Genomic DNA, 27,084 nt, shown 5'->3' with positions numbered 1-27,084 from the left:
ACAAAAGGAACCCTGGGCTGTTAGTTTGAAATGGAGGCACGGGATAAATTCGTGGTTTTCAATATGGATACGGAAATAAATTTAGGTGTTATGGGCACATAGGCATGTGCATACATGTACACACATGCAAATATTCCCAAACTTTGACCGCTGAGATGACCTGGGACCAGTGGCTCCACAACAGTGCTGAGCATACCTAGCACTCAAATCTTAGTTTTAAAATAGTGTTCCACTAAGGAAACTAGGGCCGGAGTAACGACAAGGGCAAGACAAACCTGGACTGTGCTACAGTGTCAGAAATAAAGAAAAATGCCAAGCATATGGGAGACATGTCAAGAAGACACGGGAGTCAGCTTGAAGGGGTTTCTGCTGGCCATACTTGAGATGATTCAAGCATCTAGAGGAATAACAGAAATAATCAGTTATAACCCACTGTATAAAAAAATGAAATGATTCCATACTCATAATATAATATAAACTAATAAACTAGGAATGAGTGACCCTACAGTGAAAAAGGCTGGTGAGCACCACCTTGAACAAGTGGTGGGTTAGTGCAACAGTGATGAGACAAGAGGAAATCACACGCCACACAGCGCGCAGGATCTTAGTTCCCTCAACAGGGACCGAACCCGGGCCACACCAGTGAAAGCGCTGAGCCCTAAACACTGGACAAATTCCCTAAAACTGTTTTTAAAAGTGCAACTTCTCAATGTAACACACAAGTGACTATGGCGATGATGAAGACATGTGGTGAAGATGAATCTGTAGCATCAAGAGCGTCACAAAATTATTTCTTGAAATAGAGTAGAAATTGTTATTTTATATAATATGATTTTTAGGTACGTATTTTAACCAAAACATTTATTATTATGAGTTAAAGATCAGTGAATGAATATACTCTTCTAGGTTGAATTAAAATAGAATATGTAAGGTTTAAAAAAGTTTGGCTGGGGAGAAGTAACAGTTTTGCAAAACCTGTGCGATCCAAAAGATGATGTTCAACAGCAAGAACGATTCCAGTTTCTCACCACCAGTTCTCACAAGCACAGAAATGTATGCCTCAGTGTAAGAAGGTGTCAACCAGAAACAGGCAAATCTGACAGACTTTACCAAGCAGGATAAATTCGAGGTAAAAACCACAATAAACAATTTATAGCTTACAAAAAGATTCACAAGTCGAGGATTCCTTCTATCGACTTCTCAGAGCCCCCACGAGCTCCTCCTGACCTCTCAAAGATGGGTTGTACCAAAATCTGGTCTACGCTGAACTTTTCAGGGATATATGTCCTGAAAAGGAAGACGTGTCTGAGAAGACGCTGCCTGGTGCCCCTTCCTGCTAGCAGCCTTCTTTGTAGAAGCGATCAGAATCGGGTCCAAGCGGTGCAGAGTCGAGCATCATGTGTCATGCCAACACTGTTTCCCGTCCAGCCAGTTCTCATCTTTCCCCAGTAATGAAGAGGTGGACGTTCTTCTTGGACTGCAGCATCTGGGCAGCCCGCTCCACCCCGACCACGGCGGCCAGGCGCTGGGCGTCGTACCTGGAGTAGAGGACAGTGCAGGTCCAGGCGGCCTCCTCGCCTCTGCTCGTGGCTCGCAGCATGTTACAGACGTCACTGTAGAAGTGCGGGTATGTTGGCAGCTCATAGAAAATCAGGTTCCTGATGCCTTTTATTGTGTATCTGCCAGAAGGAGAGAGAGAGGCTGTGTCTACGGGAGAAACTCAGGGAGAAGCCACCTCGGGATTTTACAGGGACACAGTCACTCATGCCGTTTCGCGCTCAAGGAGGAAGAACAGTAACAGACAGACCAACGGTAACTCTAATTTGAGCTGGAAGGGCTCATTTTTTTGTGACAACATGTTTGAATTCCTAATGTTTGGTTTCAGATAATGATAAAATGAATTTGCCTTTCTTGAGCCTGCTCTGAGCAGAGTGAGGTACGCTGGGGGAGAATAGAAGACAAGAGTTAAAAATCGGTCGTCAAAAATTTAAAAAGCAGACGACTTCCAATTTAACACTATCCTTATAATCAGGGAAAACAATGTTCTATAATGGAGACGAGGTCAGATCCAGTACATAGAATAAACTGCAAATGCTCTCTCATTAAGTCTTTTCTTACCACTTTGACAACATGTTAACTCCATGGCAGATGTCCCAAGTTCATCCATTTACAACATTCTGCCCGAGGACCATCAGGCATTCTGGGAAGGCAATTAGTTTCAAGAGCTTCCTCACGCTTCCCCTGCCCCACAGGGCTGCACCTTGGCGGTGGGAAGGCACACCCTAAGGACTCGCCTTGTGGTTAGGTTGAGGTCAATCATTCCCTCCTAACAAAAGATTTCATAGCTGATAAGGTTCTGATTTTTCCTGTCAGACTCTCTCAAGACACAGCTGATGTTAGACTTCCTTGGGAATTTTATTCATGGAGAGTAAGTTTTCCTTGTATTTTTATCCCATGGCCCAGTCTTATCTCTCGAGACCCTCCTCTTCCAGAATATAACTGCAATCCATTACTTTGTTCATTTTTCCACATCCCCTTTCCATAAAGGAATTCTAACAGCTAACAAACGAAGCTGACAGACACAGTGCTGCCTCAGCAGTGAGCAAAACAAACACACCCAAACACGGAGTTTCGCTTCTGCTTAGTATGGAGAAAATTCAAGAGGACGCTGCTTCCACCCTAATAGGAAAAAAACAGTCTACAACAGCATTCCTCTTCTTGAGCCTAGACAGCCGATGTCGTGAGGCAACCAGGTGAACGGATTCAGTGGTGCCCTGGTGTGTGTTTAACTGGTTCTCGGTGGGGGAGGGAAGGCGCTGATTTGAAGCACTTGCCAATGTCTGTGGTGTAAACCCTTCATTTTAAGCGACCAATGTCATGCTCCTGAACTTGGAAATGGGAAGAGACGTGTGACCAGATCTCAAGAGCAGGAATAAGCCAGCTTCAGCCCATCACTGACTGAATCCCAGAGTGACAAACTCGTCTGAAGACAGGACACTTCCCCTTAGGCAGGGCGCGGTGGGGAAGGGGGCAGCTGCTATGAAAGTGGGAAGGAAGAAACTGCTGCACTTTCAACACGTTCTCAAAGGGCAATTATGGGTTTGCATGAGAGTTCAGGATTCCTGGGATTTCCGGACACACCTTTACTTTCATTTTCACGAGGTCTTTTCCACAGGCCTCCACTGGGAGCCCTGAAGACAAGGCAGAAGACCTAAGAGACCCCGTGGGCGGCGGGGACAGGAAAACTCTCTCTTTCCCCAGACCCACACTGTGTATGAAGCTAAAGCCTGAAGCCAATGAATGGGACAAAGGTCAACTGCTGGGTGGGGTCAGACGAAGCAAAAATCCGCTACCCTGAGGGAGCGGGTTTCCCTTGTGGCTCAGCTGGTAAAGAAGCCGCCTGCAATATAGGAGACCTGGGTTCGATTCCTGGGTTGGGAAGACCCCTGAAGAAGGGAAAGGCTACCCACTCCAGTATTCTGGCCTGGAAAATTCTATGGACTGTACAGTCCATGGGGTTGCAAAGAGTTGGACACAACTAAGCGACTTTCACTTTCAAGGGAGGGGCATTAACCCCCTCACCCCGTCCCTCCCCACTATAAGACTCACACCCAGTAAAAAGCAAGAGCAGTCTGTCCCTAAGGAAAGGGCATGAAGCCTATGGAGCCCAAGAGCCTGCGCTGATGCAAGCAGAGGTTTGCGGCCAGTGGGGAGAAGCAGGAAACTTTCCAAGACGCTCACAGAACAAGGCAGAGAGAGGTCTTCCCACCACACAGGGTGGTGCAGGAACCCTGAGAAAGCCCAGGGTGGAGAGGAGCTGCTTGCATCTCAGCTGGACCGGGCGGAGGGCCCCTGCCCCACTTGAAGCCTGTGTGGAGGAGTGAGCAGGAGCGGCCGGAGAGGGGGAGCGGACAGGAGTGCGGGGAGAGGCTCTCCCCGGGCACAGGGCTGCAGGGCTGGGGGAAAGCTGAGAGGGGAGCAGGGCCAGCGCCGGGCCACTGTCTGCTGGAGGGACTGCAGTCTGTGGTACCTGGACGGTAACCATGGTAACCACCACATCCTCACTAGACTCACAGCTCCCACTCTAGTGACCTGACGCAAGAGTGTGTCCAGGCCAACTACCCACTCAGGCGCTCCATTCAACTGATAACTACAGAAAACAAAGCAAAGAAAGAAAAAGACACTAAAACCATGAGGTATCATTGTGACCATCAAATTCCTGGCAACAAGTAGGGTTTTACAGAGATAGGTTAATGGAGTGTAAGTTACTGTATGTATTTTGGGGGGGAAAGGGAGAAGATGGGAGTGGCAACGTATAGCAAATTTTAAACTGTGTACAGTTTTTGAACAAACAAGTTTTCCTTTCCAAATTTATCCTAAGGAAATACCTAGGCAACTATGCCATCAGCTACACATACAGATGCCCGTGGCATTATTGTACATAATAGCAGAAAACAACAAATCTACATGCCCGTTAAAAAAGAAACTGGGTTAATTATATACCCATTCAAAGTATGTAACACTAAGTAACCATTAAAACAGATGCTATGTACACCTCATAGATTACTTATAATTAAACATAAAAGGTATTTTTACAAGGCAGAGATCTAGCAGACCTACTTTGACCAAGTGATTACATTTAGCATCACCCTAAATGGGATAAACTGACACCCTGTGCCTCCATGTAGAATTATTACCAAAATAATGTTTAAATCTGTGATCTCCAAACTTGGATGCCTGTTGAATCACCTATTTGTTTTTTAAAAGTATCTATTATATAATTGGTCCCCATCTCCAACACTATGATTTAATTGATACTGGGGTATGACATGAGATTTTTTAAAAACTCTACTAGGGGATTCCAATGTGTAGTAAAGTTTGGGAACACTGATCTAAATAATAAGGAAATGGGCAACTCCAGACTGTGGGACATTCTACGGGAAACTGGACTGGACTTTTCAAAAAAATGTCAGTATTATGACAAAGAACAAAAAGGAAGAGAACTATTCCAGATGAGGGTTTCTTAACCGCAGTACTGCTGACATTTTAAGCCAGATACTCTCCGGGTGTTCAGCAGCACTTAGGCTTTGACCTGCGTGAACCACTAGAATAACCCTCCAGCTGTAACTACCAAAAATGTCTCCAGATATTTCCAAATGTCCCTTGGGGAGCAAAACTATTCCCAGCTTAAGAACTGCTAAAATAAACTTAAGAAACATGTTAACCAAATGCAATTATGATACTCAACTAAATCCTAAATCCTGGATTGCTGATGCGGGACAGCTGTAACAGTCACTGGGGAACAACTAGGAAAATCTGAACACGGACTAAATATCAGATGATGTTATTGCAATGATGTCAAGTGGAATGTCAATAAATGAAAGAAATTTGTTTTTAGCCACTTTACATGCTGAAAGATCTAGGAGTTAAGTGTCATGAAGCCTCCTATAATTTACTGTCAAATGGTTCAGGAGAGCGAGGAGAGACAGAATGTGAGTGCATGCGATCGGGGCAGAATGCTAACCCCTGGCCAAGTCTACCTGGAAGGAGTTAGAGACGTTCACTGTGATAGCTTTACAATGTCTTTTGAAATGAAATCTTACCAAATAAAAAGGTGGGGGGGAGGATGTGACAGAACCATATATAAACTTAAAAATACATATCCATAACACACAGGTATACATGTTAAAATGCTAACTTGATTTTTTTTCAATGAGCACATGAAACACTTAAGATAAAAGAAAAAACAAAATCCCTATGGGTATATTGGGATCTCTTTGGTATTTTTTTTTTTTAAATTGCCGGTGTCTGTGTGCATGTACACAAGTTTTTTGACATTAAAAAGTCAGGAAAGAAATATACGAAAATAAGTATTTGTATCAGTGGGATTATAGGTGATTCCATTTTTTTAACCTAGATTTTCCAGGTTCTCTAACAATGACACTCTTATAATGAGAGTATTTTTAAAACAAAATAAAACAACAAAACCGACTCCAATAGGTATACTTAAGAACTAAGAAAATCTCTTAGAACCAATTTGTCGACAGTAGAGACACCTGGGCGGGGAAGATCCCTGGAGAAGGAAATGGCTACCCACTCCAGTATTCTTTCCTGGAAAATCCCATGGACAAAGGAGTCTGGCAGACCACAGTCCATGGGTTCTCAAAGTCAGACATGACTTAGCGACTAACAATACAACAGAGACTAGGTATCTTCTGGAAATCAGAGAAGCTGAGCAGGGCCTCTTCAGAGGGGCAGGCAGTACCAACTCTTGTCATCTTCTGCACCCCTTCCCCTGCCTTCCTCCTCTCTTGCACATGTTCTGTGTCTTCCATGACCCCAACAAATATGGCCTAACACTCTGACAGGACCTAAAACTAACGACATTCTAGACATCTATGCTACCTGCCAACTGTCAATGATAAATGAGGCACCCACAACTGACTTGAAAGGCTGGTTCCTCCATAGTCTATAAAGACTCGATCTGCTTCTTCTGCAGCGGGGGTTCTCACTGGGGCAAGGAGCACCCAGAAACACCCCAGGCGGCCTTTCCCAACTCCAGAAATCCCACCTCCAGAGCTTCTGAGTGCCAATCCTTCATGCTGTGCTTACCCACTGATAATGTTCAGAGAAGGAGCTGCGAACTGTCCTTACCTCAGGAGTATCATGACCAAAGGCCAATCCAGCCCTAAGATTCTACTGGTTTCATCTCTCCAAAGAAGACAAATCATCAGGTTGAAAATTTTTCATTAGCTCACAAATGAATTGCAGTATGTCTAACACTGCCTACTTCCTCAGAGAATACAGACACAGAATTTTAGAGTTGGTTACTAAAGTTGGAAATACATGTACTTTTCCCCATGGTTAAATTAAAAGAATCAAATCACAAAGACACTGCAGATCAAAATACCTATCATCACCTTGGTGACCTCTCAAGCAAAAAAATTCTACAGTTGGGAACCTTGAGACAATTGGCAGTTGCAAATTACTTAGATTCACATTTAACACCCAGGAACCGGATCCAGGGTGTAAAGCAAACGACCCATGTCAGGTTTGTCTTTACTGTGACTTTGGGGACAAAGCTGTCTGGTCAGTAAATGAACAGTGTAAGACAGGAGACTGTCTCACCTACTTAAGAGAAGGGACTCCTCTTAACACCACGCCTTCTCCTTGAAGAGCTGCTCTTTGAGAGCAGTCCTCATCCCAGCTTAATTCACAATTGTGAGAGACAATCACGCTGGGAAGTTTTCCAATCCATCCACTTCATTCAAAGGACTTGTTTTGATGTGTCAAGCTTTTGGAAAACTAAGGGCTCTTAAGACCTGCTGAATGCAAATTCCCCCCAAAATACCACTTTCCAACACGAATGAAAACAACAGTTCACTGGAAGGAAGCAAATAATGATGCTGGGAAGCAAACATTTGTTAAAACTCTTGGGCCAAACAGCCAAGAATGAAGCCGGGTCAACACAGATGCAGTCATGCCTCGCCTCTCGGCTGGAAGACAACCCTTGTCAGCAGAATGCAGAGGTCATGCCGTGCCGGCCTGCTTCACCCGGCAGGCTGCTGGGTCTTCCTGGTGAGGAGAGGGTTTCTGGGGAACACCATCAAATACCAGCATAAACTAAAAGGCAATGCAATGCCAAGGTGCACCAACTAATAAGCTCCAAAGCCTAGAAGATTTCTGGCTTAGCTGTTAGAGATTCTCTGAGGAAATGTGTCCCTCAGTAGTATATGGCCGAGTAAAGTCAGAACTTAAATTCACTGAACATTAATGTGAATCAGGAAAGAAAAGGTTATAGGATGCACTTTTCATCTCTCTCTAGGTAAGGGCTTAAAGGAGGCTTTTAAATTTGGCAGTAGACAGAATTAGCAAAACAATAAAAAACTGTGCTCTGGGTGCACAAAGGGCTGCAGCCATCCCAAACAGTAACAGAAGGATCAATATTACTAACGCTCTAATTAAAAAAAAAACAGGTCAACCCAGCATTTTTGTCAAAGTCACATGGTGGGGAAGCTAAGCAAATGCTGAAGCTCTTAAATATCCACCTCTAAGGCCCTCAGCTTTTGCTCTTCATAAACATCAAGGGGCCCTTAGTCCCTGTTCTCTCTGGTGAGGGAGGGTGTGCACACCACCTCTGGACACACGGGAACTTCCAGAACACTGACACTGCACTCAGCGTCCATCGCCACACAGTCCCCAATATTTCATCCGTGCTTCTGTGACAGGCTCCATCCTCCCTTTGCTGTACTGACTTGGGCTGTCCCTGTCGAAAGCTGCTAGACTCTGTAACATCTTTCTTGAGGGACATACCCTCAAGAAAGCTACTTAGGAAGTACCCTAAGTATGGATCCACTCCATGTCTATATATAACATGCTGCAGTCACTCATTCACTTCTACAACCTTTTCCAGCAACATCCATGTTGGAAGAAAACCAAACTACCCATCAAGAAAAGCCTGTCCAGCCCCTAGAACTCTGGCGGCCCTCCAGGAGATGGAATAGGGAGGCCCACAACATTGCAGAGCCTCCCGTACACTCAGAAGCCCGGCCCTCCTTCTCACCTTTTGTAGAAGTGGAAGCGCTCGGTGAGCAGCAGGAACTGCTTTTCTCCCTGAAGGAAGAAGTGTCTGGCCCTGGAGACCCCAGACTTCTGGGTGTACTCGCAGATATGAGTGAAGTTCAGCTCCTCCTTCTTGAAGTAATTTCGGAGACGCACAAAGTCAAAGTAGGAGGGGACATAGACAAGCGTGTGGGACATGACTGCATCCCGAAACTGAGGCAAAATCTTGTTCACGAAAAAGTTGAACCTGATTTGGAAAGGCAAAGGGCAAAGTCAGCGGTCTGGAAGTGAGCCCGAAGGGTCAGCGCTAACTGCATGACCCTGGGCAAGTCACAGTCTCCCTCTACCTCCCCTAAGAGGCCAGTCTGGTCTACCGCACTGCAAAGAGACTAGACTTGTTCAACACGTTAGAAAGTAGGTGCTAACACTACTCATCACAGAGTATGGACGTGACACTGGTATATCCCAGAGAATTATTCTAGGAAGTATAAACCATATCACTCATCCATTCAGTTGTCAGTCAACAAACATTTACTGAACACCTACCATATAATAAGCACCATTCTGCTACCAAGGGTCCCCTGACTAACACAATGAGCAAACAGAAGAAAATAACACAGAAAACTAGAAAAAGAGTTCTTGCCCCGAAGGGCTTAGAATTAAGTTGCTGACATGCAGCATTAAGCTATTTATGTAATTTTAAAATGCCACCATCTAGCGGAAAGTACCCCTGACCCACCAACTCTGCACCAACTAGGTTCAGACCTAGGACGAGGCATCGCTTCCCTGTCCTCCTCGGTCAATGCCATGGCGGAGGTGAATCACCTCATTTCATCTGGTAAACGGTCATCAATAAAGCCAATGTGGAGTCCAATTTTAAGTTTGAATGGCCAGGTAAAAGCCCTCTCTGGGACTCCCAGGGTCCAGTGGGAAAGGCTGGGGATGTGGGTACCTGGCATCAATCACGGAAGCGAGGCTTTCCGCTTCCATCCGCTGGAAGACGTGCGGGAGCTGCACCAGGACCTGACTGATGGAGCCTGTCATCGGGACGTTCCTCACGGCCACCTGCCAGGAGTCAGGGAGCGCATCAGGAGTGAGCTATTCCCCCTGCTGACCAAATGTAATCCTCCCCTTCTGCCTCTCGACCCAAACAACGCACGACACTTCCCGAAGGTCCAGAGAAGGGGAGACCCACCTGGCCTTGCACATTGACGCAGTGCTTGTTGAACACCGAGTTGATCTGGGCATCCTGCAGGGCCCCGAACAGCAGGGTCTGGCGATAGTACTTGGACCAATTATTGAGGCTCCACATTCGCACTCGAGAGAAGTCCACCCCATGTGAGTCCAAGGGCAGTAGGTTCATGTGGTTCATCAAATGCTGCGAGCAGAAATAATACTCCATTAATACTTACTGAGCACTTACCTGGAAGGCACTGCGCTAAGCATTCCATAAGCTTTTTGTCTTACTTAACCCCGAGAAACACATACTATCATCTCCCAAGTTACAGCAAGAAAATTGCAGGTCAGGCAGGAGAGTGACTTGTTCATAGTCAAGTGAACATTCCCAACACGAAGATAAAGCTCAAACTGGCTACCTTGTGGATCTTTCAAAAAGAATCGAGATAGTACCTATACTGAGTATTTCTGAAATGCCACCCTGCTTACTCATATAAGCAACTTGGTTCCAGACTTGGACAAGAAGGAAAATGACACAGAAAACAGAACTGCTGTCCTTCCATGATCTGGTTCTCAAAACATTAGGAGACTCCCTGAGTGACTACACGTCATCCAATTAAATATGACTCAACCATCAGCTTCCCTCATAGCTCAGTTGGTAAAGAACCTGCCTACAATGCAGAAGGCCTGCGTTCAGTTTCTGGGTCAGGAAGATCCCCTGGAGAAGGAAACTGCAACTCACTCCAGTATTCTTGCTGGAGAATCCCACGGACAGAGGAGCCTGGCAGGCTATAGTCCACGGGGTCGCAAGAACTGGACACAACTTAACAACTAAACCACCACCACAACCATCAACAGACCTTTTCTATGTTAATCATATTTTTACCTTGTATACTGAAGGGTTACAAATACTATAAATTTATTCCTTACTTTATAAGTACTCCCTTTTATTTGCTGCAAACTTACTCTAAGTCCTGGAGTTGTAGAAGAGGTAAGTTCTCACTTGCCTTATACTGTCAAAATAAACCTATGGTTCCATGATGAGGACTGTTAAGACTCAAAGACATTGCAGAGTATGTGGAGAGGGAGAAAAAAAAATCATAGCACTAATTATGGTAGGAGGACAAAAACATCTCACATTTATCAGTAAAACATCACACATAAAGAAATCATGAGCAATCTTTTCCCAAAGAAGACTGAATAAAAGAGAATGAACATAAACTGCAGGAGGAATTATTTTAGATAAAGACATCCTCGGTGAGGAGGTATTTCAACCAACCAACCACATTAAAGCAGTCTATTAGTAGAAGCCACCTTTCTAAGGGGAAGAACTCTTATCTGGAGATTTGAAAAGATCAACTAGAGTTTTTATCTTTCTGGATACTGACCAACCTGTGGATAGCAGAGGGGACACTTCTAATTTTCAAACTGGAAAATGTGGAACATTTTCATTTCCAAACTAACTGAGTTTTAATCTGGACTTTAATAATCCTTTTAGACTCAACCCACTGAGCTTCTTGTCTCTAAATGTGGATGACCAACATTACCAGGACATGCTCCCAGTTCTGCATCAAGTAAATGTCAGCTTGATCAATGATGAGCAGTTCAATAGAAGACAGAAAGTCAAAATCTCTCTTCTTCTCTCCTTCTCCACCAATGATGGTCCTCAAGCCCAGAGGGGAGGCGATGAGGATGTCCGAGGAATAGAAGGGGGCGTAAAGTCGGATGCTCCTCTGTAGAATCGCCACTCCTACGCAAACAGCCAAGGACACGTCAGCTCTTTAGTCACCATCAAGCCATCAGCTTTCACCTTCTCAAAGTGTCGCCTCCCCACGTACCTTCCATAGCTCCCCCCAAGCATGTAACTGTACTCAAACTGCTTTCATTATTAAAATTATCATCACCCCTCCTTTGCATTGATGGTCCCTGCTAGCCCCCACTCTCTCTTCCTTTTCTTCAATGGCAAATCTTCCAGAAAATCGTCTCTACTTTTAAAATCTCCTCCTCACTCTCAAGGCACTGCAGTCTGCCTCTGATTCTTAGGATGCCACTGACATGGCTCTTGCTAAGATCACCAAAAGCTCTCGGTTACCAATTCACTGGCTCTTCGGTGCTTCTTGTCTTTAATGCAAAAGCACATCCTCCTTGAAATGCTCTTTTCCTTACTGGTGGTTTCCATGACTCCAACACTTAGTTTTCTTATCACTGACTGGTGGTCCTTATCTATCTTTCCAGATTCAGACAGCTCTTCTACAAATCCCTCGAGTCACCTGCAAGTTCTCTTTCACTCTGCATGAAGCTCTGGATAGATATATTCACTAGTGATGGTCTTAACACTACTGTCACCAAATTTTATATTTCCTGCCCACATCTCATTCCGAAGCAAAAAGCAGCAGTTTGTAAAGAGCCCAAGTGGTACGTGAAAGAGATTGCTTATCTGAAAGCACGTACCAGAGGGGCAAAAGACTGCTGGGGACTCTCTCTGGGGGTAGAATGCTGGTGGAAACCACTTTTACAAACGCCCTCTACCTTGATGACACTGGTGGGCACCATTTCTGCACACTCACTCTCAGCTGCCCACAGTGTTGGGTGAGCACCCCCCACCCCACCGCCCTGCACTGCTGGCGGGCATCACTGGCAGACACGGACAGCAAGCAGCCCCACTGACCCCCTCCCACGCCACTCGCAGGGCACCACCAGAGCCAACGATCGCATGCAGCCCACACAGGGGACATCCCTTGAGTGCCAGGCTCAGGCAGATGGCGGGCAGACTGCGTTTTTGGACTCCATGGGAGTGAAACAAGCAGAGAGTTTGTGGGACAACCAAGAACTAGGAAAAGGTTAAAAATACAATTCATCTTCCACACAGAGCCACTCCTTTAAGACAGGGAGCCATAACTGGTTTGCATAATACACAGAAACAAACAGCCAGGCAAAATGAGGAAGCAGGGGAACATGTTTCAACTGAAGGAACAAGATAGAACCCCAGAAAAAAACTGAATCAGACAGATGTAAGCAGTTTATTTGATAAAGAATTCAAAGTCATGGTCAACAAAATGCTCACCAAACTTGGGAGATTATGAATAAACAAACACATTGAGAAACTCAATAAAGAGAAAATATTGAGAAAGTTCTAAAAGAACTCACAGAGCTGAAGAATATAACTGAGCTGAAAAATACACTAGAGGGAATCCACAGACTAGACGATATGAAAGAGTGTCAGTGACCTGAAGACAGGGCAGTGGAAATCACCCCAAGAGAATGGCAAAGCAAATATAAAAAATATTTCTTTAAATGAGGACAGTTTAAGGGACAGCATCAAGGGTTCCATCATCAGCATTAACGAGTCCCAGAAGGAGAAGAGAGAGAAAGAGTCATTAACATCCACATTATAGGTGACCCAGAAGAGGGAGAAGAGAGAAAGGGGCAGAAAACTTATTTGAAGAAACAATGGCTGAAAATTTCCCTAACCCAGTGAAGGAAACAGACATTCAGGTCCAGGAAGCACAAAGACATGGTATTTTATGGAGAAAACCCTATAAAACTCCACCAAAAAACTGTTAGAAAAAATGTATTCGGTAAAGCTGCAAGATACAAAATTAACATAAAGAAATCTGGTGCATTTCTACACATTCATAATGAACTACTAGAAAGAGAAATTAAGACAACAATCCTATTTACAACTGCATCAAAAAGAATAAAATACCTAAGAATAAATCTAGCCAAAAGGTAAAAGACTTGTAGTTGGAAACTATAAGGTCTTAAAAGAAACTGAAGACGACATAAACAAATGCAAAAATATACCATGCTCAGAGACTGGAAAAATCAGCATTGTTAAAATGTCCACAGTACCCAAGAAAACTACAGATTCAATGCAATTCCTATCAAAATACCCATGACATATTTTACAGAACTAGAATAATCATAAAGTGTGTTTAGAGCTACAAAAGACCTTGACTATCCAAACTGATCATAAGAAAGAAGAACAAAGCTGGAGGTATCCTGCTGCCCGATTTTAAACGACACCACAAGTCTACAGTATTCAAAACTGTACGGTGCTAGCACAAACAGAACAGAAACAGAGAGCCCAGAAATGAGCCCGTATTTGTACAGCTCATTAATCTGTGAAAAGGAGGCAAGAATATACAGTGTGGAAAAGAGGGCCTCATGAACAAATGGTGCTGGGAAAACTGGAGAGCTGCATGCAAAGAATGAAACTGGACCGCGAGCTTACACCAACTACAAACATCAACTCAAAGTGGATTAAAGACTTGAATATAAGACCTGAAAAACCACAAAACCCCTAGAGGAAAACACAGGCAGCAACTTTCTTGACATCAGTCTTAGTGATATTTTTTTTGGATCTGCTCCACAGGCAAGGGCAATGAAAGCAAAATTAAATGGGACTACTTCAAGCTAAAAAGATTCTGCATGGCAATGGAAACCAACAACAAAACAAAAAGGCGATCTACTGAACAGGAGAAGATATTTGCATATGTGGTAAGGGGTTAATATCCAAAATATATAAAGAATTATGGTGACTCATTATCAGAGAAACAAACAATAAAAGTGGTCTGAGGATCTGAACAGACATTTTCTCAAAGTCATAGGGATGACCAACAGGCATATTTGGAGATGCTCAACATCACTAAAGATCAGGGAAATGCAAACCAAAACCACAAGGAAAAAAATCAACACTACAATGAGGTACTATCCCACTCCAGTTAGAAAGGCCATCATTAAAAAGTCTGCAAACAACAAGTGCTGGAGAGGTGTGGAGAAAAGGGAACCCTCTGACACTGCTGGTGGGAATGTGAGCCGGTACGGCCACTATGGAGACAGAACGGAAGTTCCTCAGAAAACTAAAGACAGGATTACCATATGACCCAGTAATCCCACTCCTGGGGATATAGCTGGCCAAAACTATAATTCAAAAAGACACATATACCCCTATATTCATAGCGGCACTATTCACAATAGCCAAGACATGGAAACCACCTAAATATCCATCAACAGAAGAATGAATAAAGGAGATGCGGGGCAGGGGTGTGTGTGTGTGTGTAATGGAGTACTGCTCAGCCATCAGAAGAGCACAGTAATGCAGGGTGTGTGCCTGTATGTATGTGTATATATATAAACACACACACACACACACACACACACACACACAGGAATACCACTCAGTGTGTGTGTGATGGAATACTGTTCAGCCACAAAGAGAGCAAACCAATGCCATTTGCAGCAACATGAATACAACCAGAGATTATCATACTAAGTGAAGAATGAAGAAAGTCAGAAAGAGAAAGGCAAATACCATATGATATCACTTACATGTGCAAACTAAAATAAGGCACAAATGAACCTGTCTACAAAACAGAAAGAGACTCACAGGCACAGAGAACAGACTTGCAGCTGCTGAGGGGGAAGGGAGAGGGATGGACTGGAAGTTTGCAATTAGTTGACGCAAACCATTACATTTAGAATGAATGAGCAAGAACGTCCTCATGCATAGCACAAGGAACTATATTCTACCTCCTGGGATAAGTCATAATGGAAAGAATATTAAAAAGAACCCATGTATAACTGAGTCACTTTTGCTGTACAGCAGAAAGCAGCACAACATTGTAGATCAACCATGCTTCAATTTTTTCAAAAAACAAATAATGTATCAGGTGGCTAGTAAGTGCGATGATCAAAATGAAATAACAAACAGACTGTGACACTGGAGTTACAGAATTCTTACAGCCACCATGTAAGTTGGTATTAGCCTCATTTTACATTTGAATAAACCAAAGCACAGGGGAAAAGAGAAACACAATGAAATATCACCTCACACCTGTCAGAAGAGGTTTCATCAAAAAGACAAGAAATCACAAGTGCTGACAAGGACGTGGAGAAAAGGGAACCCTTGTGCATGGTTAATGCGAATGTAAACTGGTGCAGCCACCATGGAAAACAGTACAGATGTGCCTCAAAAATTAAAAATAGGACCATCACCAAAAAAGAAAACAGAAAAACCACCATACAACTGAGCAAGTTCACTTCCGGGTATGGACCCAAAGAAAACAAAAACACTAATTCAAAAAGATACATGCACTGCTATGTTCACTGCAGTATTTATAATGGCCAAGGTACGGAGGCCGCCTAAGAGTCCACAGGTAGATGAATGGACAAAGCCGTGGTATACACACACACACACACACACACAATGGAATATTACTCAGCCCTAAGTGAATGAAATCTTGCCATCTGCAACAACAATGATGGACCTTGAAGGTATCACCATAAGTGAAATAAATCAGATAAAGACAAGTATCAATACCATATGATATCTCTTAGATGTGGATCTAAGAGACAAAACAAACAAAAAACCAGACTGATACAGGGAACAGACCGGTGGTTGCCAGAAAATGGGGGCAGGGGTTGGAGGGTGGGCAACATGGGCTGGGGGGTGATCAAGAGGTACAAAACATTCAGTTAAGAAGCGAACAGACCACCAACGTATGCCACGGATCCAGTGTATGCCAATGGAGAACACAGTCAATAACACTGTATTAACTCTGTATGGCAACAAATGGTAACTATACTTTTTGTGTGATCAGTTTGTAAGGTATATAGACACTGAATCTCTATGTTGTAAATCTGAAACTAGCATGTCAATTATACATCAATTAAAAAGAGTGATTTATCAGCTGCTTGCTGGCCACCTGCACATGTTTGAAACTAAACATCAACTCTCACCCCTGCACCTCACACTCCAGCCGTGCTAAAGCCTCTGAGTCCGAGGTCATACTGTTTATTCGTCCTGATGCCTCCGCAGTTTCCTGTCTGAAACTCTTTCCTCCACTCAGATCTCCCTGCTTCGTAACTGGCTAAATCCTATCCAGGTTTCGACTTAGTACAGACAGTACCTCCAGCAGCAGATCTTCCTAAACAGTCCTGTGTCCACTGTGAGTAAGGATATTTGCTTTAAATACTTAAACAGCCACTGCATCCTTAACCATAACACATCTTCCATCTCACACTGTCTGATTTGCCTTTAGGCTGGACTTCCTTAAGAGTAACTTTTAATCCTTCTAATCCTATACCCCCAGCTACTTTACAGTGCTTAACACAGTAGATGCTAAATAATCAGTAAATGAGTGTATGTGATAATAAATATTCTCCAAGAAATTTCTCCATGTACAACCAACCAAATACATGGGAGCAGAATGTGACAAGCAAAAATGCGAAAAGTCGGGCGGGAGTCAGTAAGTCCGGGGTAGAGATAACTCCATGTAGCAGGCAGGAGGGAAGTCCATTATGCACAAGCCCTTCAGTTAATTCATCTTCCCCAGACTGACCCACTCAGCCCCTTTACCTCCAGCTCCCTTGGACTCCTGTAGCACTAGGAGCTACCAGCTATGGGTGAGCCAAGACATCCATTACACATGTACATGTTACACATGTACATACGCTTTTCATGTAAGCTCCATTTCATTAGCCAAGTGTCCACCCCATTAGCCAAAGCAAGGCTCTCCCCGGGCAGAAGAGATGTCTCAAATGCACCTGGTTCTGCCAGGAGTCTAGCAGTGACCCTCTGAGAGAAGGCCTAATTCCAGGCTTCTGGCTCCCAGCTATGTGCACCTCACACCCCAGTCCCTCGGGGTCTCAGTCTGGACAAGGGGCAATTACCGATCCGGAAGTGGTCATCGATGTTTCCCACAAACACAGCTTCATAGTCCTCAGGCCTCTTCAGGTTGGGAGGTCTCTCCTCGGGATCGGAACCGTACTCTCCATTAAACCTCTTTTTGTTGCTGACAATGATTTTCTTCTTGCTGTCGCCCTCCAGGAGGCTGATGAAGAGCTGCACCACCCGCAGAGCAGCTTCCCGGAATGGCACCACGACCAGCACCTGTTGATGGAGAGGCGGGCAGCCTTGGAGGCAAGCGGAAGGAAGGGCAGCTCGAGGTGAGCCCGCGGGGGACCCGGAGCTAACGAGTCCCCTGATCTGCAGCCCCGGGCCAGGGATGCCCTGGCTCAGTACTGCAGGCTGAGTATCCTTCAGACCCACAGCACCGTGTCCTATGGACTTCAATCTCATGGCCCCTTGGGGGACATCCTTAAGCAGAATGTGGGAATACCTTTTAGGGTAACTCTATGCCTTTAACAGCGGTATCCACCAGCAAAAGCCCAAGGACATAAACAGACAAAGCTCTCTGAGAACAAGAAATGTTACTCATTTCTGTCTCCTACAGAACTCGAGTGTTCAGCATCATGATTTCATGTATTTCATCGTGATTTCAGCCAAGGAATATGCTGAATAAATGAATCAGATGTATTAGCAGAGAACAAATTAAGCTAGTAAGGACTAAACTATCATTACTTCTCTAGTACATTTCCTGGTACACTTTTCAGAAATGATGATAAAGTATTTCTGAAATAAGATCACATTTCAATGGGAAATATAGGAATCAGTTTTCCTAACATTTCTAAAAATGCTTAGTATTAACTGTTGAGAAAAAAAAACAGAAGATGCTTAACAAATAATTTCTAACTACCCTTGTGTACATGGGTTTTTTTCTAACTACACTTGGCTAAGGCTTCCCTGGTGACTCAATGGTAAAGAATCCGCCTGCAATATAGGAGTTATGGGTTCAATCCCTGACTTGGGAAGATCCGTTGGCAGAGGGAATGGCAACCCACCACAGTATTCTTGCCTGGGGAATCCCATGGACAGAGGAGCCTGGAGAACTATAGTCCAAGGGGAACCAAAAGAGTTAGACACGACTTAGTGACTAAACAACTCAACCCTTGTGTAAACAATACAATCAGTGGAAATAACCCAGTCAGATCAGGCAATTCACCAAATTCCAAACTGCTTCATTTGGGTGTTCTACCTCATACCCTGTTTTGCAGTTCTAAATGGAAACAGATAATCGTTCTATCCTGATGCTGAAGATTCCAAGGTGGTTTCCCAGAGGGGCATCCCGCACAGCCAGAGGGGCGCGGTGACTCAGCTGGTATAGCGTGGGATGACGGATCACTTCTGAAGAGGGCCAAGTTACTGCCCTGCTGGGACACTAAGTAAGAGTCTAGTGGTTTTCCCCAGCTATCGAACAAGAAGGCTGGACTAAGAAATCTCTTAGGAGCCACATCATCCTATTAAGAATCCTATTAAGCTCAATGAGAAGGATCTAAGAAGATGAGGCCTCTTCAATACAGAGACATGGGTGGAGGGGTGGGGGGGTTGGGAGGTACAGTATCTAGCTACACGACATCATGAAAAATGTAGCAAGCCAGAAGACATTTTCTATGTAAGCCCTCAAACCACTGGTGCTTAAGCCTAGGAGCCCACACACATGTAATCATCACTTTAAGTTGCAATAATGACACAATGGGAAAACAGGGGTTTTGCTTTCCAAGGTTTACATACGTGCGTGGCTTAGTGAAGAGAACCCTTGGTTTTAGTCCTGTCTGTGCTGCTCTCTCCCTGGTTCCCTTTGACAAGGCCCTTTATGAATCTAGGTCTGTGTCCACAGATGCAATACACAGGGACCAAATAAAAACTTCTCTAAGGACCCACCCAGCTCTGACAGTCACAAAGAAGAGATTTACAGTGGAGTGCTCCTTACGCAGAGGATCAGGGTTTGTCTCGAAGGAGAACTATCGTGGAGGTCCCTCCTCCTCGCGCTTTCAGGTGGACCTGCTGTCAGAGCCGTCTGCAGCACCACTCTGACGGCGCCCGGCGAACACGCTCAGGCCTGGACTTACTCTGTGCTCCGATCATGAAAGCCTCTGAGAACCTGCTCAGTGCCAGGGCCTACACGGCAGTGCCTCCCAGCCTCCTTGAGGGCAAAGTTCTGCCACCACTCACCTTGGGCCTGGTCAGCCCTTGGTCCCTGAAGTCGTCATCGTCACCCACCCCAAGTTTCTGGCTTCGGCGTCTGCTGTTGTTGCCAAGCACCTGTGCGTTGGCTTTGAGGACGTGATTTATTATGTGCAGGCAGTACACGCGGCGGATCTCTTCCCCATTCTTCAGGGCGGTCCTTTCCGGGTAGAACAGGTCCCGGTAAGAATTCATAATTAAGAAGAGCTCTTTCTGGAGGGGTGTGAAGGGGCTACTTGATTTTTGGGGACCAGAGAGGAACTGGCTGTTGGTCTTGATCCAGGTGGATTCCAGAGGCTTTTGAAGATGAACTGACTTTAAGTCAATGTCCTTTGGGGGTTTAAAGGTTTCCAACTTCTGAAACTTGGATGAGAAGACAACCTGGCCCAGGACGGGCCACTGAGGGAGAAAGGATCAAGAAGTTAGAAATGAATGACAGCGCCTCACATTCACGCGGTACTTTATAACTTACAGAGCCTCTGATGACTTACAGGTTCTATCACTTAATCCTCACAACAGCCGTGCAAGGTAAACACTATAATGCTCTTCTTACAGTTCAGGAAATGTGGAGATTCAGAGGTTACAGAATTCAGACAGACAAAAGAGAACAGAGCTAAGGCTCAGAGCCCAAGGTTTCTGACTTTAGAAAACTTGTAAGCTCTTCAGTCAATCAGTGGGTCACAGACTGTGCTGTGGACCACACTGTAGGAAGTCAAAATTTATTCTAGACAAAAAAAAAAAAAAAGTACTCAATGGTCAAGTGTTTGATAAACACTACAAAACCTAATCCCCCTCAGGGAGAGTCACAGCAGAATAGATATGAAGGTTTTGCTGAGTCCTGTAACAAGGACTCTGTTCCCCTTTGTTTAACCCAGAGTTTTCCAAATTTGCCTGGGCATGGTGCAAGGTTTTTTTTTTTGAACGAGGTTTTTGTTGGGATTTTTTTTGGGGGGGTGGAAGGGATGCTTGCACTCTAATGAAACTGCTGATCTTAGCAATAAAGGATGACCTCTGCAATAAAAAAGAATTAACTACTAAATATATGCCAGCAAGTAGGATGAATTTCCAGGGAACAATCCTAAGTGAAAAAAGCCAACCTGTATGATTGTATTTCTAGAACACTTTTCAGATAACAAGATGACAGAAATGGAGAACAGATGAGTGGTCACTACCAAGGGTTAGGGAAGGGGGAAGGAGGTGGGTGCAGTCATAAAACAGCATCAGAGAAGAGGGATCTTCACAGAGCTGGACATGCTCTGCATGTTGGCTGTGGTGGTGGAAATGGGAACCTACACTTGTGATAAAACAGTGCAGAACTAAGTAACACACACAAGTCAACAGGAGCAAAACGAAGGAAACCTGAATAAGACAAGGAGATTGGATCAATGGAAATTTCCTAACTGCAATACTGTACTATAGTTTTGCAGGATGTTACCACTGGGGTAAACTAGGCAAAGAGTATATGGGTATCTTTGCATTGTTTCTTACAACCGCATCTGTAAGAACTATCTCAATAAAAATTTCAACGAACACGGAGCCTGGCAGGCTACAGTCCACGGGGTCGTGAAGAGTTGGACGTGGCTGAGCGAGTGAGCACACACACAGGCTCTTCCAGCCTTCCTATGTCCCGCTTCCCACCAAGTCATCTGCCACTGGTGTGCATCACACATTTAGGGAGACCACTAGAGCCCAAGATCACTGCTTTTCTCCATTTGTGACTGTGATGATGGAACAATGCTTACTTTTAGCTGTTCGGTAGTTTTGGGATTTGTGGCAACAGCCTGGATTTCTTTTTCTTTCAATTTTGTGTTCACATGTTGTACAAATGGATCTAATTCAGAAATAAAGAAGATTAGAACAGTTAGAGCAAATGACAGGGATTTTTTTAGTCTTCCCTTTTAATGACACGGTATTCTTCATGATGTTAACTCACCTTTTTTCCCCATCTACTTCCCCCATCATTTATTCCAGTCCAGAGCTTAAAAGTTTCTGACACGTTCATTTCCCTAAAGCGTTTCTTTAACCACATTATTTCCAAGCTCAAAAACCTTTGAAGAAACTTCTGTCTTAAATTCAACATACACCTCTAACCTACTTCTCCAACATAATTTTTGAATGACATGGCTCTCAAATGCTTCTGCCACTGTGGTTTTCCTTTCTTTAACTGAAAATGCTATCCTCTCCTTCACCTCATTTTTGTACATCCAAACAGGATCAGTTGAGTGTTAGCCCTGACTCATAGTAAACAACTAGTTCCCAGGCACGGGGCTGGCTCCACTAACAGGCTGCCTGTGGTCCCCTATAGACAGTCATCAACCTCAAGTCCCCCACCATCCACCCCAACACACATGTGCGTATGTCCTACCTCATCTAACTAGACCTCAAGATCCCTGAGGGCGGGTTTCATGTCTGATTTAACTTGCACTGAAAACATCTATACATGCTCGACACTCAACCGAGGCGAACAAAGGCTCAAACGGTACCACCTGCGCTCAGGGTCCCCCTCAGTGCTCTGTGCTGGCAGCCAGCCTTCTCATTTCAGAAGCAAAGTTCAACGACCTATTCAGGAACCAGGCAGGAAAACCTCAAAAGCAATGCACCTAACAACAATACCTAAGATAAGTGTGAACAACAGGAAATAAGAATTCAAGGTGCTAATATATTTGTACAGGCAAAACCACCAGAGAAACTTTATGATAGTTAAGCTTCCTTATGAAACATAAAAGTTTTTTTAAGTTCAGAATGGCGAGCCTAAATTCTACCTGCTACTTCTCCCTCTTCTCCAGAAGAGCTAAGAGAACCAAATGAGGATTAAAATTTCAACTTCAGTGGCAGACCTGGTTGAAGAATGGCACTGGGACCAAAAGAGGCAGTCAGACACGGTACTGAGACCAGCCTGACTTGCCCATCCAGGCGCATGCAGAGACACGGAACCCGAGAGGCGGCAGAGATCCGCCTTAGCCATCCACAGGCTGGCCTTGTCCAAGAGGCGGAGAGAGACTGAGGGGAAGAGGTGGAGCGCTCTGGCTTCCGAGGTGCTCCCCGGTAATAAGGACCAATTAGATCGGCCACTTCCGGGTCTCACAAACCTGTAAAATTGCTGCTTACAGGAATTGAGAAGTGACGGGTTGAGAGAAATTGAGAAGAGAGAAAAATGCAAAGTACTATTCTCTTCCTTCTCTGCTTGGGGAAAAGAAATCAGAGGTCTTCCCCTGACCCCAACTGTGGGAACATCAGGTCTGGGGAACTGGTCTTCCCTGCTATCATTCTTCAACTGTTTGTTCTCCTGAACAGCCCCCCACTCCCAACATGGCCTAAGCCCTGAAAAATACAAAATACCTTGGAGAAACATTTCTTCCCACTCTACATCTAGAGGCTATCTGTTTTTATCGCTGCCCATTCCAGTATCAGGAGATTTAACAAGCACTAGCCCCTACTTAGCACCAGGTGACCGGAGAAGGCGATGGCACCCCACTCCAGTGCTCTCGCCTGGAAAATCTCATGGACGGAGGAGCCGGATAGGCTGCAGTCCATGGGGTCGCTGAGTTAGACATGACTGAGCGACTTCATTTTCACTTTTCACTTCATGCATTGGAGAAGGAAATGGCAACCCACTCCAGTGTTCTTGCCTGGAGAATCCCAGGGATGGCAGAGCCTGGTGGGCTGCCGTCTGTGGGGTCGCACAGAGTCGGACACGACTGAAGCGACTTAGCAGCAGCAGCAGCACCAGGTGAATTCAAACAATGTACACCAGGCTCTGACCTTGTGACGCTTTCGGAGAAGAGTCATCGCCACTTTCCTCTTCGAGAAAATTGGTTTCTAGGCTGAAGAGTGACTCATGTTTTGTGTCTGTGAACTCCTCGGGGGACTCCTCTGATGTGCCCGGTGGCCCGTGCCCATCTCTTCCCTCAGGGTCAGCAGGTGAGGCCACACCTGCAATTATGGGAAACATTTTATAAAATTATTTACTGCTCTTGAATACAATTACACTTCTGTTGACAAATGAAATTTAATTCCTCAGCCTATATTGACACTGACACTCACCGCTATCATTTACCTTTAAGCCAATTCAAGTTGGAAGACAGAAGTTTTAAAATTACGCTGGATTGTTGACCCAGTACATGCGAGGATGTTCAAAGCAACATTGATTATAACAAACAACTGGAAAAATGATTTCATCACTTCTATCGATTGGGTACTAACTAAATTACCACACAGTAGGTACAATGGAATACTCCATGATTAAGCTAATGTGAATCCACAGTTACAAACATTATATTATTAATGAAGAAAAGTATGCTATAGGAATGAATATATGAGACCATTCTACACATACTCACAAATAAATGTATAGACTCGTATTCATTCATACATCCATAAAAAAGTAGTCTGGAAGGTTATATACAATGTTAAAGGTGTTCATCTCAGGGTGGTGCAATTATAGGTTAACTATATTACCCTCTTAAACTTTTACAGTTTATATATATTACTTTTACAATTAAAAAAAAAAAACTTTTCATCTTTAAAAACCCAAAACATGAAAGAAAACTGAAAAACCAATAAAATTAAACAAGAAATCCCTAAGTCTAAGGCAATGATTTATTTATCCCAGTACAAATGATGAATTAAAATACTAAGACTGGTGTGTGATACCTTAAAGTATAGAAAACAATAGTCAGACAAACAGGTATTAAGATAATAGGGTATAAAAAGCTACCCAGACATATTCAGACAATGGACTACTACTCCAGCAACAAAAAGAAATGAATTACTAACATGAACTACACGGATGAGTCACAAAAACAGGAGAAGCCAAAGAAGCCAGACACAAAAGGGTACTTATGGTATGCTCTCATTCATAAGAATTTCTAGAACAGACAAAACTAATATATAGTGAAAGAAAGCTGGTCAGTGGTTGCCTGATGCCAGGCCTGGGAAGCTGACTGCAAAGGGATAAGAAGAAAACTTTTTGTAGGTATTGGAAATGTTCTGTATCTTGATTTTGGTGGTGGTAATACAGACACACACATTTGTTGAAACTTACTGAATTACATACTTGAAATGGGTGTACTTTATTGTATGTAAATCATACCTCAATAAACTTGATTTTAAAATTAAATTAAAAAGTCACCTAGATGTCTGAGTGAGGCAGAGTCCCTTTAGGTTTCAATCCCACCTCTTCTCTGAAGCCTTCCCTCATTTACCCTGGCAGCATGTGACCACTCTGCATCTCTTCATCACCTTATATCTGTTCCATCCAGATCTGCTGCTTGGAATGTTTTGTATATTTCGTGTCTATCTTCCATTACACATGGTTCCTCTAAGGGAGGGACAGTAATCTCTTTAATAAATCAAGACTGCTACAAAATGTTCCCTTTCCTCCCAATCAGGGGAACTTTAACTAGGATTGAAGTCCTGGAAATAGAAGCAAAAATGTCACTTCTCCATGTTTATGGCCAGAGGATCCTGTGTTTTCTGTCAGACCTCAAAGTTATCACCAAGGCCAGCAGGGCTAAGAATCTCTGCTTTGAGTCCATGTGCTCTCACCCGGCTGATATAGCACAGGGCACTGTACCACCGCGGCAATCTGTCTGTGGTCCCAGCAAAGACGCGAGACCCACACCAGAGACACTTACTGCTCTGCACGTCAGCAGACGCTGCGGCCATCTCCTCTCCCTCGCTGATGTCACTATCGCCATCTTCAAGATTCGTTTCTGTCTCATCCATAACACTGTCTCCTTCTTCTTCTTCTTCTTCCTCCTCCTCCTCCTCATCTTCCTTGGAAACATTCTTTAATGTGGCAAGTAATCGATGGTAACCAGACACTTGTTCTGGTTCACTCTCTGCTTCACTTTCAGAACTTGAAGTATCTGAACTCTCTGACTGGAAGGAAAGTAGGGATTTTAAAAACAAGAAGTATATTGTTCTCATGGCTACCCCATCACTACCATCAGGTCCACAGAGGAACAAGTTCAGATTTCTCTAAATTAAAATTAGCTTTTCTGTAAATATGCAATATCTATTCAACCAAACCTTGCACCAAATTTATTTAAAATAGCTAACCTAGCTATGCTTCTAAAAGTTCTTCCTCTTCTTTGAACTGCTAATCTTCTATATGGGAAGAAAGTCGACTACAGACATTGAGCTTTAGGTTATAAGGCAATCTCACCTGTCAGACGTTTGGCACTTTTAAAGAAGCAACAGAAAAAACTACAATGCAAGGACAACAACAAAAAATGTAGCAATTTTTCTGAGTCTGTTTTAATGACTTAAGACCTTTGATGATTTTCCACTCTATTTTATGCTGAGCACACAAGATATTTCCTCTTAGGATTTACCAAGAGCCCTCTGGTATGCCTCCTTAACAAGTTCTAAAATGCTAACCTCTCAGGACAGTTTCAAACTCTGTACTGTATTAGTTATCACAATGGAATTTAAACACACACCCATATTCAGAACTAATCAATATTATGAAAATAACAGCTTACACCTAAAATAAAAGAGCGGAAATGTACCCAAACTTTATTATTATATATAATCTCAGAGAAGTAACAGCCCAGAATCAACTATCATAAGAAAGGTATAAAGCATTACCAGTTGACAAGTCTGTGGTTTTGCTTCCTTTTTGGAAACCCTGAGAAGAAACAGGTAATGTTAAACTCTAACTACTGGTAGGTAACAATTAGGAAAAAGTCTAACGATACAACATTAAATAAGCATGGCAGACTACAAATACATTATAACATAAATGTGTGTGTTAGTCACTCGGTCGTGCCCGACTCTTTGCGACCCCCTGGACTGTAGCCCTTCCGGCTCCTCCGTCCACGGGATTTCTGAGGCAAGAGTACTAGACTGGGCTGCCATTTCCTACTCCAGGGGATCTTCCCGACCCAGGGATGGAACCCGGGTCTCTCCCGCATTGCCGGCGGATTCTTTACCGTCCGAGCCACCAGGGTAGCCCCAAGCAAATCTTTAAAGCCATAAAAAACAAAACGATCTCAGAAAAATCCCTGGCCATACAAAAACCACCGCCCAACACCCTCCCCCACATAAGGTGTAGGGGTCTGGCAGAAAGCGACCGGTTCAACAGAAGGCAGGCAGACCGGAGAACAGCACGTCTGGGGGGAAAGTCGCCAGGACGCCCAGCCCGGAGCAGCGGGGGACGCGGCAGGGGCGCCCTGTCACTGCCCCGGGGCGCGCGCGGGCCCAACGCCGGGACACGCGGGCTCCCTCTGGGAGAGGGGGCCGGCAGCGCGGGTCCCGCCGCGCCCCTCCACACCTGTCATAGAAGGGGTGCTCCTCGCCGAAATCCCGAAGATGCTTCTTCTGCTTTTTAGTCAGGGAGCCGAGCAGCTGGCTCTGGCTCCGGCTCCCACGTTTGCCCATGGCGAGCACCGCAAGTCCGCCCACTTCCACTAGCTTCACGCCTGGAACTAGACCTGTTGACCCATTCACGCGCGACCGCCGGCAGCACTTTA

General features: G+C 44.4%; 1 protein-coding gene across 2 annotated transcripts; it reads right to left on the bottom strand.

Annotated features, from left to right (window-relative positions):
• Positions 1-800: 800 nt before the first annotated feature.
• UTP25 (UTP25 small subunit processor component) lies at positions 801-27,084 on the bottom strand. Of its 2 annotated transcripts, XM_043485675.1 has the most exons (12): positions 26,886-27,084; positions 26,201-26,240; positions 25,243-25,489; positions 23,369-23,539; positions 21,349-21,437; positions 19,595-20,005; positions 17,413-17,632; positions 11,286-11,488; positions 9,758-9,940; positions 9,515-9,627; positions 8,564-8,809; positions 801-1,679 (listed from the first exon to the last, which is right to left on the bottom strand). In XM_043485675.1, exons 1-12 carry the CDS (start codon positions 26,990-26,992, stop codon positions 1,436-1,438), a joined length of 2,274 nt encoding a protein of 757 aa, XP_043341610.1. In that variant the 5' UTR covers positions 26,993-27,084; the 3' UTR covers positions 801-1,435. The 2 variants fall into 2 exon arrangements, with proteins under 2 accessions (XP_043341610.1, XP_043341611.1); XM_043485676.1 differs by lacking the exon at positions 26,201-26,240 and having other exon boundaries at positions 26,886-27,028.

This window comes from Cervus canadensis, chromosome 13 (genome assembly GCF_019320065.1).
Source record: "Cervus canadensis isolate Bull #8, Minnesota chromosome 13, ASM1932006v1, whole genome shotgun sequence".
NCBI classification, from domain to species: Eukaryota; Metazoa; Chordata; class Mammalia; order Artiodactyla; family Cervidae; genus Cervus; species Cervus canadensis.
The sequence above is the reverse complement of the archived record's forward strand: the minus strand, read 5'-3'. Positions and strand labels throughout refer to the sequence as shown.